Below are 16,274 nucleotides of genomic sequence, written 5' to 3'. Positions count from 1 at the left end.
TGAAGCAGCTTACAGGGAATCATTTCCTAATTTTAAGATTTCCTTTTCAGGTATCTGGGCAGCTAACAACTTTTATTCACAAAGAAATGAGGCTTTGCTCTCCCACTGTTACAAAGTAAATGTGGACACAATAGTCCAATGGTTGGCAGCCCAGGAACACCAGATATTCAGTATGCTGGGATATGTCAACTCTATACTGGGCCTGAAGGAGTTAATGAGGCTGATTGCATCCACAGGTCCTCAAGTAGTTTGGATCCCCTTTGTTTTGAGTCCTGCCGAAAAGTCAGCTGGGGAAGAGACTGTGATAGTGGCCTAGCTGCAGGTCATGGTAGGAAGTAGCCCAGGGAACAGACCTCATCTGCTTCGTGCCGGGTCCTTCGGCTTGAACCCAGAGTAAAAGCTGGGCCTGGGCTCCCCTACCAGCTCACATGGGGTAGGTGCATAAAGACCGCAGAGCCAAGGACTGACGTTGGGACAAACCTTCCGCATGATACTGCCAGACCAGTGGCGTGCTGAACTCAGGTTTCCTCAGAAGGGGCAGCATAAACGTAGATTGACATGAGTAATTAGACATGGGTGAGTTCTCATTTATTGGGGGGCAGGATTAGGGAGGTAAATAGATCAGCAACTGAAAACAGAATGGCTGTGCTAAGTGAGATAGGTAAATGGGGCAGTAAGCTAAGAGACACAATATCTGTACTAGCTAAGATAAGGGGCGGGAACATCCAGGGAACTATTTACAATGAACAAGATAACTATGGACCAGAGAGGTTAGGAACATAAAGATGAGGTAAAGAGTAGATCATACATGGACAGAGGATGCTGTACAGGGATTGATTCCTACAAAGTAACCAAACTACTCCAAACACATGTGATGCAATGTATAGTAAATTCAATGTGACATGTAAAGGTATATAAAGGAAGAAAGTTTCTGTGTAACTTTGGATCTGTGATGTACCCTGCAACCACCCCCAGCATTTGCGTCTGATCAACTCAGCGGAGCCTTGCTGCATGCCAAATAAAGATATCTGAGTGACAAAATCTGAAGTCGATCTGAATATTTGGGAAGCGGTCTCAGAGGAAATCCCAACAGGTAGGACTAAAGATCTCCCAGACGTAGGGCTGAGTTACAGGACGAAGCAGACCACCACAGGGCTATTCTTGGTACTTTATTCAGGGCTACCAATTCTTGGTATTTCTCTTTGTAAATCTTGGTATTACACTTCGGAAATGCTCTCTGAAGCCAGATTTAGGCACCAACACAGAAATGTTTTCAGGTAGACTGCCTCTGAGACAGGAGTTGGTTTGATAGAGTCCTAGAATTGGCAGATGTTCACTCTCAAGAAAACCAATATACAGGTAAGGAAAAATTATCCTTTTTCCACGTAGCTAATTAAAGCACATGAAGAAGTAATATTACAAAAGGAATAAAGGCAAGAAGAGTGCAGAATCAGGGAAGAACAGAACAGAAAATGAAATATGAAAAACGGGAAGGCAAGAGAGTAAGAACATGAAAGAGTAACAGACAGAAAAAGAATGAGTGACTGAAAGATGATAAATTAGAGATGAAAGATGATAAATTACGGAAATATGGTAGAAGTACATTTAGTTGTGTTTTTTAAACCAAAGAGAAGGGGGAAAGAGTTTGGACAATGCCTGTTGTCAGTTCACCTTTCATCTTTCTTTTCCTATCTCTAACTTCTCTTTTCCTGTGGTTTTTTTCAGCATCCCCTTTTTCTCTGGAAGTGAATAGGATGTGGCCGCTCTGTGCCTAGCTTGTAAGACATCTGGACTTTGTATCAATGACTTTAGATCATCTTATCATATATTAGAGTTTAAGCCTTTCCTCTTCTCCTGTTCTTGTTAAGTCTGTCTTGTTGTACATATTTGACTACAGCACTCAATCTTAGCCTAGACATCTCCAGATCAAATGACAGAAGATACATAACCTGAATTTTGAGAATCAGGCGATTTTGAAGTTGAAACTAGCTGTTATATATGAACCATATAAAACCAGTCAATTGAAGTGGGGGATAAAAAAAGTTCAATCTAAGAGTTCTAAAAGTTTACAATTTCAAATTGCAGTTTGAAGTTGTTTGTTTAAAAGGAATGGAGAAGGAATATTTACACATTTTCATGTACCATGACAAACTGGCTGAAGTATTTTCTTGCAGGCAGCTCTTGAATGCCATGCTTACGTACCATGGGAGTGATTCAAATCCACACAGTAATGGAAAAGTAAAAATATGTTAGTTTTACTGAGTTGTCTGTGCTGCTGCAGTAAATATTTTTCTGTGAATTTCTAGAACAGATATAGGAAGAAGAAAAGAATCAAATCAACTTGGTTAGTTACCATGAGAATCTACCAGGACACCAATTTTGTGTTATGTTCCTATTCTGTTTTCCTTTAAAATGTTGTATCTTTCTAAAAGCTATTTTAGTAGTTCATCTTTAGTCATTATTCCTTAACTTGATTAAAATCACACTAATAGAAAGTGTAAACTTAATATTTTTTTAGTGCAAAACCATGGTTTTGATTTTCTTAGTTCAATAAATTAACTTAAGCTATTGAGCATATTCTGTTGTAATTAGTTAGATTATGAAAAGCCACGCGTACATTTTCCCTTTGTGGCATATGTCTTTAAATTGCCACATGGTGGCCCCATTTGACAGGCAATGTCTGAGCTGATCTCTATTTTCTTTTAGTAACCTCTTTTTTTTTTTGTTTCCTTTTCTGAACAGATGTTCAAGTTTAAATCTTAAAAATACACAGTTCTCGACTTCCTATCAACCAGGAACAGCATATCCATATAACCTTTCAGTTATTTACTCAGATCATCTCTTTTTCTGCCGAACACTTTGTAGTCCTAATGGGCAGAGGTGCCATGCACATTAAAGGCAATACTCACTATCACTAACTGCTCTCATAAATTTAGTACTATGTTAAGCAAACCTATTTTAAAATGTCCTGTAACTAATGTTTATGATAGAAATTAGGTTAAAGGCAGAGGTGAAAGTAAGCTGGTACAGTCCGGTACAGCGTACTGGCAAGAGCCAGTACACAGCCAACCGTACCAGCAGGGCTGCTGAGGGGGGCCAAAAGGAGCAGCTTCCCTGCGGCCCAGCAATTTAAAACGTCCTGAGGCCCCCAGCAGCGGCCAGAGCCCTGGGGATCCCAGCCACCGCTACCCCTACCATGGGGCTCTGGCAGTGATTTAAAGGGCCTGGAGCGCCCACCTGCCGCTACCGCAGCCGGAGTCCCGGGCCCTTTAAATCACCGCTGGAGCCCTGGGGTAGCACTAGCGGCGGCCAGGAGCCCTGGGCCCTTTAAATCACTGCCGGAGCCTTTAAATCGCTGCCGGGCCACTGCCGGGCTGTGCTGAAGGGCTGGATGGGGGAATCAGCCCCCTGCCCCACCCCTTCCACCCAAGGCCCCGCCCCTTCCGGTTGAGCCCTCCGCCCCCCACGCAGGACCTCGGCCACCCTGCACACCAAGAATTCCCTTAAGTTACTTTCACCCCTAGTTAAAGGCCATTAGTCTTATAATTTCTCTACCTAACTTATCATAAGCAAGTAAAAAATTAAAGAAGTAAAACAATTGTAGCTGCAGCCAAGACTCAAAAATTATTATTGCTTGTACACATTATTTACTGTAGACAAGATTTTTGGCAGGATGGTCAGGTTTAGGATGCTAACCTGGGACTTGAATGACCCCGGTTCAATTCCCTTGTTCCACCACGGACTTTCTATGTGACACTGAGCAAGTCATATGGGCCCAGATCCCCAAAAGTTTTTAATTATCTAATTGCCATTGTAATCAGTGGGAGCTAGGTGCCTAAATACCTTTAAGGATCTGGGCCTTAGGGCTTGTCTTCACTACAGGGGTAAATCGACCTAAGTTACACTACTCCAGCTACGTGAAAAACATAGCTGGAGTCAACGTAGCTTAGGTCGACTTCACTGTTCTGTGTCAACGGGAGACACTCTCCAGTTGACTTCCCTTATTCTTCTTGGAGAGCTGGAGTACCGGGATTGACTGGAGAGCGCTCTGCCATCGATTTAGCGGGTCTTCACTAGACTCGCTAATCTGATTCCTGCTGCATTGATTACAGCAGCGTCAATCTCCCCATAGTGAAGACCAGCCCTCAGTCTCTTCATGCCTCAGTTCTCCATCTGTAAAATGGAGATAATAGCACTCCCCTACTTCACAGGGGAGTTATGAGGATATATATATTAAAGAATGTGAGGTGCTAAGATACTGCCATAATGGAGGCCATAAAAGTATCCAAGATTGATTTTAAAAAATGGGTGCCTAAAGTTAGACTCCTAAATCCATATTTGGGCACCCAAATTAAAAAAAAATAGCTTCAAGGGAAGTTGTTGGACACTCAGTACATTTGTGGGGGAAAAAAGGCCGCTTATTTTGGTAATCAGGGTGGCCATTTCAAACAGTTGACAAGAAGGTATGAGTAATGGTAGGGGAAAAATTAACAAAGCTTTTACTTTGTGTAATGATCCATCCACTCCCAATCTTTATTCAAGCCTAATTTAATGGTGTCCAGTTTGCAAATTAATTCCAATTCTGCAGACGTCAAGAATTATAACATTCAAAAACCAGTTGGAGACCACTTCAACCTCCCTGGTCACTCCATTTCAGACAGAAAAGTCGCAATTCTCCAACAAAAAAGACTCCAATGAGAAACTGCAGAATTGGTGCTCCAGGCAGTGCGGTAAGGGGGCACGGAGCATGTGGGGTCGGATAGAAGGCAGGGGAGTTCGGGGTGGTGGTCAGAGGGCAGGGGTGTGGATAGGGGTAGGGGTGGGAACAGGGGGTTGAATGGGGGCAGGGTTCCCTGGGAAAGAAGTTCAGATAACAATTTTACAGTTTACTTCTGAGTGATGCCAGGCCCAAGAAAATGAAAATATATCCTTATCTGTCATCTCTGATTATATAGAATAACCCATAGCCTAGACTAGTAGTTACCCTCTAGTGAGTGCATGATCTATGAAGAGTTCGGGCACAGAAATTCCTTGCTCTTTTGCTATGAGTAGGAAAAGATGGTCAAATCCTACCAAAGAAACAAAAAACCTCATCTAGAGAAATTTCGAGCTCTTCCTAGTCTGGACAGTGGGAATTTCAAATGCTGGCTCCAGAACAGATATATGGGTGAGCACTAAAAAGAAAGAGAGGTATCCAGACTGCAGTACACGGAACCCATCATCTAAACGCGGTGTCCAAAGAGGCCGTGCATTCAGCCTACAATGGAGATAAAATAAAGCACTGCTGTGTCCTTGATTATTTGAGTCCATTCCAATAAGGTGCTGGTTACCTTTTGGCCTGAAGGGGGAGATGTTTCTCACTGAAGCTGCAAAGAGTTACCTTCAGTGAGAAACATCTCCTGCTTCAGGCCAGAAGGTAACCTGCACCTTGTGCACAAAAGCCAGCGAACTGAGTGGGGAGCTGCCCAAACTAGCCAAGAGGAAACAACAAGGACAGTGTGGCTTTAGCCACACCCCTCAAAGGGACTTTAGGTACATAAATCTGAGTTGGAGGGAGGTGCCTCATCTCTATTTGGGATTTACAGCTGTGAATCCTCTCCTGGAGTTTGGCACTTAATCCCTTCTTCACACACACACCCCCAAAACAAAAAAACACACACACACGGAAGTAGTGGTGGTGGTTCCCCTGGTCCCCTTATAAACTTTAGCCCACTGGTTAGAGCCCTAACCCAGGATGTGGGAGACCCAGCTTCAAATCCCCCATCTGCCTGATTTAGAGCAGTGATTTGAGACTTTTCTGAAATTGCATTAGATTGTTGGCTCAAATTCAATTTGTGATCAACTATAACCCACAGATCCTTTTCAGCAATACTATTGCCTCGCCATTTATTCCCCATTGTGCATATTTTTCCTTCCTAAGTGTAGTTGTTTGCATTCATCTTTATTGAATTTCATCTTGTTGATTTCAGACTAAGGGCATGTCTACACTTACCACTGGAGCAATTGATCCAGCAGTGAAGATATGATAAATCAACCGCTGAGCGCTCTCCCGTTGACTCCGGTACTCCACCGGAGTGAGAGGCGCAGGCAGAGTTGATGTGGGAGCGTCAGCAGTTGACTTACCGCAGTGAAGACACCGCAGTAAGTAGATCTAAGTACGTAGACTTCAGCTACGTTATTTGCATAGCTGAAGTTGTGTAACTTCAATCGATCCCCCTCCCCCCCACAGTGTATACCAGGCCTCATTCTCCAATTTATCAAGGTTATTTTTAAGTGCTTGTAGCCCCTCTCAGGCTAGTGTAATGTGCAAATTTTATAAGTATACTCTTCACTCCATCCAAGTCATTAATCAAACTGACAACTAGTACTGGACCCAGGACAAACCCCTGTGGGATCCCACTAGATACATCCTCACATTTTGACAGTAAACCATTGATAACTACTAGGGCTGTCAATTAATTGCGGTTAACTCAAATGATTAACTCAAAACAAATTAACTCAATTAAAAAAATTACAATTAAGCACAGTTTTTATTGCACTCTTAATCAATAATAGAATAGCAACTGAAATTTTTTATAAATATTTTTGGATGTTTTTCTACATTTTCAAAATAGTGATTTCGATTACAACACAAAATACAAAGAGTACAGTGCTCACTTTATATTATTTTTTTACAAAGATTCGCACTGTGAAAAAAACCCCAAAAGAAATAGTATTTTTCAATTCAGCTCATACAGGCAGGGTAGTGCAATCTCTTTATTGTGAAAGTGCAACTTACAAATGTAGATTTTTTTTTTTGTTACATAACCACACTCAGAAATAAAAAAAATGTAAAACCTTAAAGCCTACAAGTTGACTCAGTCCTACTTCTTGTTCAGCTAATTGCTAAGACAAACAAGCCTGTTTACATTTATAGGAGATAAGACTGTCCACTTCTTATTTATAATGTCACCTGAAAGTGAGAACAGGCGTTCACCTGGTACTTTTGTAGCCGGCATTGCAAGGTATTTATGTGCCAGATATAAATTTTTTTATTAAAGCTAATGTTAAAAAAAAAAGTATATAATACATAGGTTGGGAAAAGTGTGTCTGTACATCTGGGTATAGTGCTTAGATTATCCACAAATATAAAGTTTGTTTTTAAAAGTCATATGATACATAGAGTACATAATCAGCAATAACTCAAATTTAGGTGAATAGATGTAACAATACAGTTTAGATATTAGATCAGGGGCGGGCAAACTTTTTGGCCTGAGGGCCGCACTGGATTTCAGAAATTGTATGGAGGACCGGTTAAGGGAGGGGGTCACGGCCCGGCCCCCACCTCCTATCCACCCCCCCCCCCCCATCTCCTGACCACCCCCAGACCCCGCCCCTAACTGCCCCCCACCACCCCATCCAACCCCTCCTCTCATTCCTGACTGCCCTTCTGGGACCTATGCCCCATCCAACCACCTCTTCTCCCTGTTCCCTGACTGCCCCCAGCACCCGTGCCCCTGACTACCCCATCCAACCCCCCACCCCCTTCCTGACTGCCCCGTTTATTTCCTGATTGTATCAATATCACAAAGGTAAAGGCAGGTGTCAAGGCTGAATCCCACCTCTGTCACTGAGTGAAGGAAGTAGGGGCCCGCAAGGATTTTAAAAATTAATACTTGCTACTCCAGGCTTGTATTAACCTCCCGAGGTTACAGCTTTTCTCTGACCTTGGCTTGGTAAACGCTGCCCACCACCCAAATGCAAAAACCCTTTGAACCCAGGAAGGAGCACTTAGGAATTCCTCCCTGTGGGGTACCCTCAAGCTCTTTCACCCCCCCACCCCTCCGGGGAAGAGCTAAGAAAGAAAACAAAGGAAATTAGCTGTGGCTATCAGCTAATCAACCAACATGCAAAAACCTTTTAGGACACCAAAAATCCAATCCTGGTCTTAAAAAAAAATGAATTTTATAAAAACAAAAAGAAAGAAAATACTTCTGGAACTTAGGCATTTGCTAGATTTTAAAAGAGCAATTCCAAAAATTAAGCACCAAAAATAGCCTTCTGGGGTTTAAAGATTTAAACCCCAGATCTTCAGTTTAAAGATTACAAGCAAACAAAAGCATCTGGGATTAGCACAGAGGAAATCCACAAGCCAATGAGAAATAAGAAATAACCCTAATTTTACTTACAGTTCTGAGGTTCCAGATAAGTAGGTTCGAGTTTTGAATTGATAATCTGTAATCATACCTGACTTAAAGCTACTTACAGCATTACTGCCCTGTGTCCCTCCAGCCCAGAGAGAACAACAAACAAAAGGAAAAAGAAAAGGAGTACTTGTGGCACCTTAGAGACTAACCAATTTATTTGAGCATAAGCTTTCGTGAGCTACAGCTCACTTCATGCATCCGATGAAGTGAGCTGTAGCTCACGAAAGCTTATGCTCAAATAAAGCGGTTAGTCTCTAAGGTGCCACAAGTACTCCTTTTCTTTTTACGAATACAGACTAACACGGCTGTTACTCTGAAACAAAAGGAAAGTTTCTTTCCCCATTTTAAAAAGTTCTAGCCTTCCCATTGGCTCTTTTGGTCAGGTGCCCACCTTTTTTTTTTCTTTACCTAGGGGACTTTTTAACCCTTTACAGGTAAAGCAAATAAAGAACTACCACCAAGAGGGATTTTACAGCTAACTGGCTGGCTAGGTGTCCATCAAAGGGAGTTATCCCCCCCCCACACACTTTATTTATCACAGCAGGGAGAAGGGAAAAAGAGGTTGAAAGGAATGGTTTGGGGAAAATCCATAAAAAGTGGGACAGATGAGATAGAAGGAAAGACAGAAACATTGTATGTTTGAAGGGGGTAACAAAAGGAGGGAGTGAAAGAAGCACTAGGATACACAGTCAACTGACAGAAAGGATGAATAAAGAGAAGAAGGAGGGACAGATAAAGGGACAAGTATTTTAAAATAAATGTTACATAATAGCAAGCTTAAAGGTAAAATGTTCAATTAAATCAATCTATTTATCTAAAAGAGTAAAATGGGTTATGAGAGACTAAATGGGGATACACATACTGCAATTGCCTTAGGAAGGCAACATACTGGGTCTGGCCCGGCTTAGTACTAAAGCTAAAAGATTTGTCTTCTTTGCAATAAAACAGTGTACCCTGAAAAAAATCAGGCTTATTTTCATTACTAGTATTGACATAAATACTTCCTAGTCAAATGTATTAAACAAACAAATGTACATGGACGTGTTCTTATTATGTTTATAGTGCATTGATATTTCACCATTTGATAATTTGGGTTGTAGTCATTTAACACAGCTAACCCATTTATGAAAAAATTGATAACTGAATATGGATTTTTGTACAGTTTCCATTCCATTTTGAAAGTACAAACTGTATTTTTTCCTTAGATCATTGTATCTGTTTGCTTCTTTTATGGCTCCAGTTCATAAGAGAAAATCCAAAATCGTAAAGCTAGTTGCAGTGAAAGAGGACGCTGGACCACACTTTCAAATGTAAATGACTGAAGTTAGGTACCTAAACCCCACAGTGCATAGGTGCTGGAGCATGTACATGTCCTACTGAAGTCAATGAGATTTCTTGGTGCTTGATCAGGACAATTTTATTTAGGTGTCTAACTTCGATGCCATATTTCAAAATCTGGCCCAACATCATCATATTTCATGACAATGTGTGTGTGTTAATTAATCATGATCTAAAATAAATTAATTAGCCTTTTATGCTGATAGGATAGCTGTGGCCAACATTGTCTGGAAACCATGCCAGTGATAGATGCAAAAACGCTGTGTAAGAACTTGTTACAGGTTCTTCAGGACATCATACAATTAATGACCATATCCCAGCTTTAGAGCTGACGGTGACATTTCCATGTTGTTCACTATTGTATATAGCATTTGCTGAATGAAATGCTAGTCACGAGGAGGGGTTAAATTCTATGTATAACCCTTAATGATAGTTCAGCATGGACATTTAACACAACTAATGCAAAACCTGTCCATTTGTTATGGGATTTACTGCAGCAACAATGCAAATTTCTTTTAAGAATAATACATCCATTCGCTCTAACACTGCAAACTATGGCAAATGATCAGCGTAGAACTATGTACTATTACACTGTGCCTCAACACCACAAATGTATCAGACTACCAGGATTTTGGAAAATGAAGAATTTGTAATGGCTATTTTTAACAACTTCCTAGGGGTAGCTGATAGAGTATGTATGTTTATTTCAGAGGAGCACTTATTCTGCACCCGAGAGTAACTGTTCCAGTGCTAATAGGATATGGTGTTTTTAAAATGGGCATTGGTAACAGTTTTTAATTTTCATTTGTGGAAGAACCAAGGTGAAATTAGAACAACAGGCTGTCTTCAAGTTATAAATAATTGTTATTAATAACTATCTTCCATTTTCATCATTGGGATTATTTCAAATCAACGGTTTATGCATGCATAGGGAGTTTCTCAGGTGAAGGGTGAGGAAGGTAAAATTTTAAAATATAGTTTTAAATTCAGTGTTCTTTTTCTCAAAATAAAGAGAGGAAGCTAGAATGTTACTTGCAAGTTTCTAAGGGATGACATACTTGTGATGAATTAACTACAAACATCACTTCTGCTCCACAGAAATAAAGTGCACATTTAAAGCTGACAAAGTATAAATTTTGATGAGATTCTCAGGATTTGAAGCTGTCTTTGTATTTTAAAGAAGACTTTTGTTTGATGAACTTGGTCATTTCATCTTACAAATAAAGCCTATATCATGTTGGTTGATTGGTTTAAAGATATACTGCTTTATGCATAGTAACCAGACCTTCTAAAAGGGGAGATCTAGTGTACAGATGATGAAACTAACGAAGCAAATATTCTAAAATCACCACTGTTTACCCTTCTTAGAAGTGTGGGAGCTCCTGGAGACATCAGGGATTGTGTATTATTAGCAGTAGTAATATAAAAGCACCTAGAGCCCACAATCGTGATCAAAATCCCACTGTGCTAGGTGCCATACGATAGTGGGGCAGTAGCACAGTTATAGTTAAAGTGGAGACCAGCTGACTGTTTAAATGGCCAGTTTTTCTAAGTGCTCTACAGTAAATGCTTAGGGAATATCTATACTTCAAGTGCTACAGTGGCACAGCTGCAGCGCCGCTGTAATGTAGATGCTTGCTACAGTGTCAGAAGGGGTTTTTCCATTGCTGTACTAAATTCACCACCTTAAGAGGCAGTAGCAAGGTTGATGGAAGAATTCTTCTGTCAACCAAGTGATGTCTACACCAGAGCTTATGTCACCTTAACAGTGGAGGAGTGAGGAATGAAGCTGGGAACCTCACAGGCCAAAACACATGGATAGAAATGGAATAGAGGCCATTTTGAAAAAGGTGGCTGCTTTGCTAACAAAGGGCATACCGTTGGCACCTGTAAGCAGAACTTACTTGCTGGAGAGTATCTGCCTGAGGACGCTGACAAGAACCTGGATTCCCAGACAGGGTGAGATTGGATCAGGGGGATTGCATTCAGGACTGTGACTTCCATAGATCTGTAACTTCCTTGTGCTTTAATAATAAAGTGGTTGTGGTTAAGAATTCCTTTGCTAAGCCTGTGTTCATTGCTTTGCTGCCAGGTTGTCCCTGAAGGGTATAACTAGAAAACCAGAGCTGTGACAACTAAGAGGACTCTGGGGGGAACCTGTCTAAACCACTGGCCTTGGGATAGCTAGGGCACTGGTTCTGGGGTTTAGGTGACCATCTTCTGGGGCCTCCCTGCCCAAGAAGGGTGACGCATATCAGGTCTGCACCTGGCAGTGTACCTGAGAGATCACTGTTACTAGCTCTGGATCAGTCACTACTCAAACTCAGGGAGGCTTAGAAGCACATGGGATTTAGGGGTTGGATCCATTCACAACAAACTTGTATCCATCCAGGCTAGAGGGAAACGGGGCCAGGTTGTGACAACAGGTTAAGACAGTGACAGAACCAGTAACAGAACCCTTAGTGGCTGGAGCTGCAGGCCTAAGTGTTTAGATTATGAAATAATTGAGGACATTGATATATGTTTGGTTCAGTGTTTCTTGGCTTTCCAGGGTTTAACAGGACCTTTTCTCTTTGCAGGGTTTCCAGAAAACAAAAGGTACTAAGACTGGTTGGTAATACTGTCTTTTGCAAAGTATTAAAACAATTGCACAATAACACTTCAGAAATATGGCACTGCTTTTAATTCATGTTTCATGGTCCAGCTTGAACATTAACTAGAGAATAGTAGATGCCCCTTTCAGCCAAGAGTTGCTGATGTGTTCCTTGTTCAACGACCTTTCCATTCTGGATTACTGCTATCTTGTCAGCATTCTGCACGGTGGACAGGCGATGAGCTATTACAATACAGGTGCGACCTTGTCTTGCTTTATCCAGTGCTTCTTGGACAACCTGTTCAATTATCAAAGCAGAAGATACATTTTTAACTTATTTGGCAAGTAATGCAGAGAAACCCCTTCCAGCTGTTAGTAAGTGAGGTATCTATCTGATATCTTTTAATTTAAATTGTAAATTACCAGTGAGAGAGATGAGGCTGAATGGCTCAAGGGAATAATAATGGGATGAATGTCTAGCTTCCTGTTTTAAATCTAGCTTGTGTTCACAATGAGCAAGAGCTCTTACTATTGATAAATGGTTAGATACCTATTTGAACTAAGGTGGTGAACATCTCAGGAGAATTGCTAAAGGACCTGTGTCCACATCACCAAAATCACCACAGCTGGCAGCCTTGTTGGCAATCTCAGCAGAAAGACCAAGTATTGTACAGGCACAGAGCTGGTTCCTTTTAGGCCAGTTTTAAGAAGTGGTGGAATGCTTGTATTGCCGCTGTTGTAAGGAAGTCATTCTGGTATTTCATGAGCACTAAGTTCACTTTAAAACTACAGAGAAACCTGTTTGGCAGCAGTGGGCCACCTATCAGTACTGTCAACTCCAAGTTGTCAAAAATCAGGAGACAGGCCACAATTTCTCATTAAATAAATCTTGAGATTTTTGAAGAAATACTATTTTGGGTTGGTTTTATTTGTCTTCTGGTTTCTGCACATTTAGGATGCTCTTGGGTCATGGTTTGTGAGAAAAGCTTGAAAACAAGAAAATATTTAAATGACAGCTGAATTTCTCACACAGTCACATGATTGCAGGAGCTGGGACTAAGATCAACAACAAATACCGAGAGATTCGCAATAAAGTTGTGAGCATTGGCAACACTGAATCAGTATTTTTGCAAATCTCATAGCTTTATGGCAAGTCTTGTGATAAGTATTTTTCTTAAAGGCCCAGCTCCTGGAGAAAAGTGATCATGTGAGGATCTCAGCTTCCATTTTTATAAAGGAAGCAAGTCTCTGGCTGTCATGGTTGCAGGGAAAAGCTTGAAAATGCCACCCAAGTGCACCCTAAAAGCACAAAAAGAAGAAAGCAAACAAAAAGCCATGAGGTTCTTTCCTTTCAGAAATGACCACATGAGGAAGAATGGGGGAGGGGGAAAGCAAAGAGTATAGTAAAAAATAAAGTTGACTAAACCAAGATTTAAAATTGGAGAATATGTTTCCCAGAAATATTTCTCAGAGCTGCCAAGTCTCCCAGATCACACAGGAGACTCCTGATTTCTGGTATCCTCCCCAAGATCCAGAGCAGCTGTTTGAACCTGCTGTCTCGACTCAGAGCTACTACTCTATGGTTCGAATCCTGGAGGACTCCAATCAAAGATGTTTTTTACAGTACTGCCTCCAACCAGCCTATTGCCATAGAGATATATCCTGTGTAGTGTGTCACTCTAGCTGTTCTTCTATGGGAGAGAAGACTTGGGGATGAAGCTCTAGGGCCCAGCTGAATGATTGGAGGAGAGTTGTGTGCTGATCAGAGTGTTGCTGTAGATGGGGTCTGTGTTCCAGAAGGCCTGCCCTAACTGGAGTGAGGGCCTAGACGTGCCAGCGTCCCTGGGGAGAGGGAGATTTAACCAAGTGTGTTTATGGGGAAGAAAGAGGAAGAAGCGGGATCTAGCCTTTTAAATTCTTCTGACATCAGTAGGCAATAGAAGAGTAATTGAAGACAGTTTCATAGTAAGACATTTGGATCTGGGTAATCTAGATTTAGACAGTTGCTGTCATTTATACAAATGAGATAATGCCTCAGTACATATGCATCTCACTTGTAGAAAAGTTCCAGATTTCCAGACTTTGGACTTTTACAGGCATTTATGAAAAATCAAAGTAGTAATTGCAATTTTTGTGTTAACAGCCATGGTTTTAGATTCCCCCTCTGTACACAAACAAGATACCTTTTCACTTTCTGTATCTAGAGCAGATGTGGCTTCATCCAGTAGCAGAATTTGAGGATGACGTACAAGAGCCCGAGCAATAGCAATACGCTGCTTCTGACCACCCGAGAGCTGAGTTCCTTTGTCTCCCACACAGGTATTATATTTCTAAATGCAATAAATACAAGTTTAGAAGGTGCATCCAACCAGCAATTTAGCCTGGATTTGGACTTAAAATCACAGAGTCCAATAGAGCATGTGCTTTCTACTCTTGGCTATTTTATTTCAGCAGTTCTTTGAAAGCAGATGACCACAATTATTGAAGGCCACAAACATCTGTCCATCTTAGGTACTTATATGACCTCCATTCTCATACTACCTGAACATCCCAAGCTTTAATGTATTTATCCTCAAAACACTCCTGTGAGGTAGGAAAGTGTATTATCCCAATTTTACAGAAGGGAACTGAGAGGCTCACACAGGAGTCTGTGGCAAGTCAAGGAATTGAACTACCCCTTTATTGTCTCCCAAGTCCTAGGCTAGCATCCTAACCACTGGACCATCTTTCCCCTCGTGATTTCACCTTGAAGGGAAAAATCATAACTTAAAAAATGTTACGGTTTTAATCTAAATTATGTACATATCTAATTGAGTGTCACATCTGACTTGGGGCATCCAAAAATGCTAGCTTTTAAAATACGCATGCTGTTTACTAATGAACTGGTCGGTGCTCTCTCAAAGTCTGCACTAGCTTTTATTTGTTACGCTGTAAGGATTGCATATGATTTGTTGTATGATTCAGTTTGGCAATGTTCTCAGCCCCTAACTGAACCTTTAACAAAGATAAATTCTACAAAGTGTTTTAGATAACTAAGGGCTAACAAAAACAAAATATTTTAAACAATCTTTAATTAAAAGCACTTCTCTCTCTCAATCAGGTTTCTCATGCTTGTTTTCATAATACTAGTTCTCCATTGGCCTATGGAGTCTTCCCGAAAAAAATGTTGTAGAGAAGACTTGAATTTCTAATGTAACAAACAGGCATGGAAAAAACAAACCCTTTTAGATTCCCTATACATCCCAGAGAAGCATAAAAGGGCATAACTCCTTTTTATTTTTCTTTGTAAGTCACCTTTCGTTTTGAGTAAGAAACAAAAAAGGTTTAACTTACATTTGGCAGAGAGTCAATGAAGGAATGTATGTTGGCTGCTCTTGCTGCATTTACAATCTCTTCAGATGACACCTCTCTACTGTTATCTCCATATGCAATATTCTCAGCAATACTGCAGTCAAACAGGATCGGTTCTTGTGAGACAATACCAATGTGAGCTCTAAGCCATTGGATATTTAATGACTTTGCATTTTGGCCATCCAGCAGCTAAAAAGCAAGAATACTTAAATGTCAGAGATAGGGAAGCTTTGATTTACACGAAAAATGTTACATTAATTTTTCCATTCTGTATAGCTAATATCAACAATTCTTTGCAAAATACTTTATACAATGATTTTGCTAGCTTCAGTTTATTTGTAAGGAAATCTCAAAGGAGGTAATTCAAGCCTCCAATCTCAGTTCCTTAGACTAGCTTTCTAACCTTGAGCCTTATTCCTTCTAACATTGTACATATTTATAAAAAATAAATAAAGTAATACACAAAGCAAACACTGCAGAATTGAGTAAAATTCTTTGTCTACAAGGCAATGTTTTACTGGTATAAGTAAAGTTCTGAATTTAAACTGCTACAATTATACTGGTATAACTGGCAAGACTTTCCCACGTAGTCAAGCCCTTAGATTGCGAGTGCTTTCCAGTCTGAAGAAATTTCCCTTCAAACACAGGATTATAATCATCCTTGTAACATGTAGACTTTGATACCTGGAAAGATACTGGAACAAATTATTTAACTATCAATTTGTAAGCACCTAGAGCAGTGGAGGGCAACCACGCAGCCCATCAGGGTAATCCACTGCTGGGCCGCCAGACAGTTTGTTTACATT

General features: G+C 40.7%; 1 protein-coding gene across 2 annotated transcripts in view; it reads right to left on the bottom strand.

Moving 5' to 3' along the window:
• Positions 1-12,174: 12,174 nt before the first annotated feature.
• Positions 12,175-16,274, bottom strand: part of ABCB1 (ATP binding cassette subfamily B member 1) — a 65,727-nt gene continuing 61,627 nt past the window's right edge. Inside the window, exons 26-28 of one of the 2 annotated variants that reach the window (XM_074945983.1) lie at positions 15,451-15,657; positions 14,301-14,447; positions 12,175-12,415 (exon numbers count right to left, since the gene is read on the bottom strand). In XM_074945983.1, the coding sequence (XP_074802084.1) occupies positions 12,218-12,415; positions 14,301-14,447; positions 15,451-15,657 (552 nt within the window). In that variant the 3' untranslated portion in view covers positions 12,175-12,217. The remainder of the gene's footprint in view (positions 12,416-14,300; positions 14,448-15,450; positions 15,658-16,274) is intronic. The other variant, XM_074945984.1, reaches the window with a different exon arrangement.

Source organism: Natator depressus, chromosome 2, assembly GCF_965152275.1.
Source record: "Natator depressus isolate rNatDep1 chromosome 2, rNatDep2.hap1, whole genome shotgun sequence".
In the NCBI taxonomy this organism is placed as follows: domain Eukaryota; kingdom Metazoa; phylum Chordata; order Testudines; family Cheloniidae; genus Natator; species Natator depressus.
This window is presented reverse-complemented; position numbering and strand designations above follow the sequence as displayed.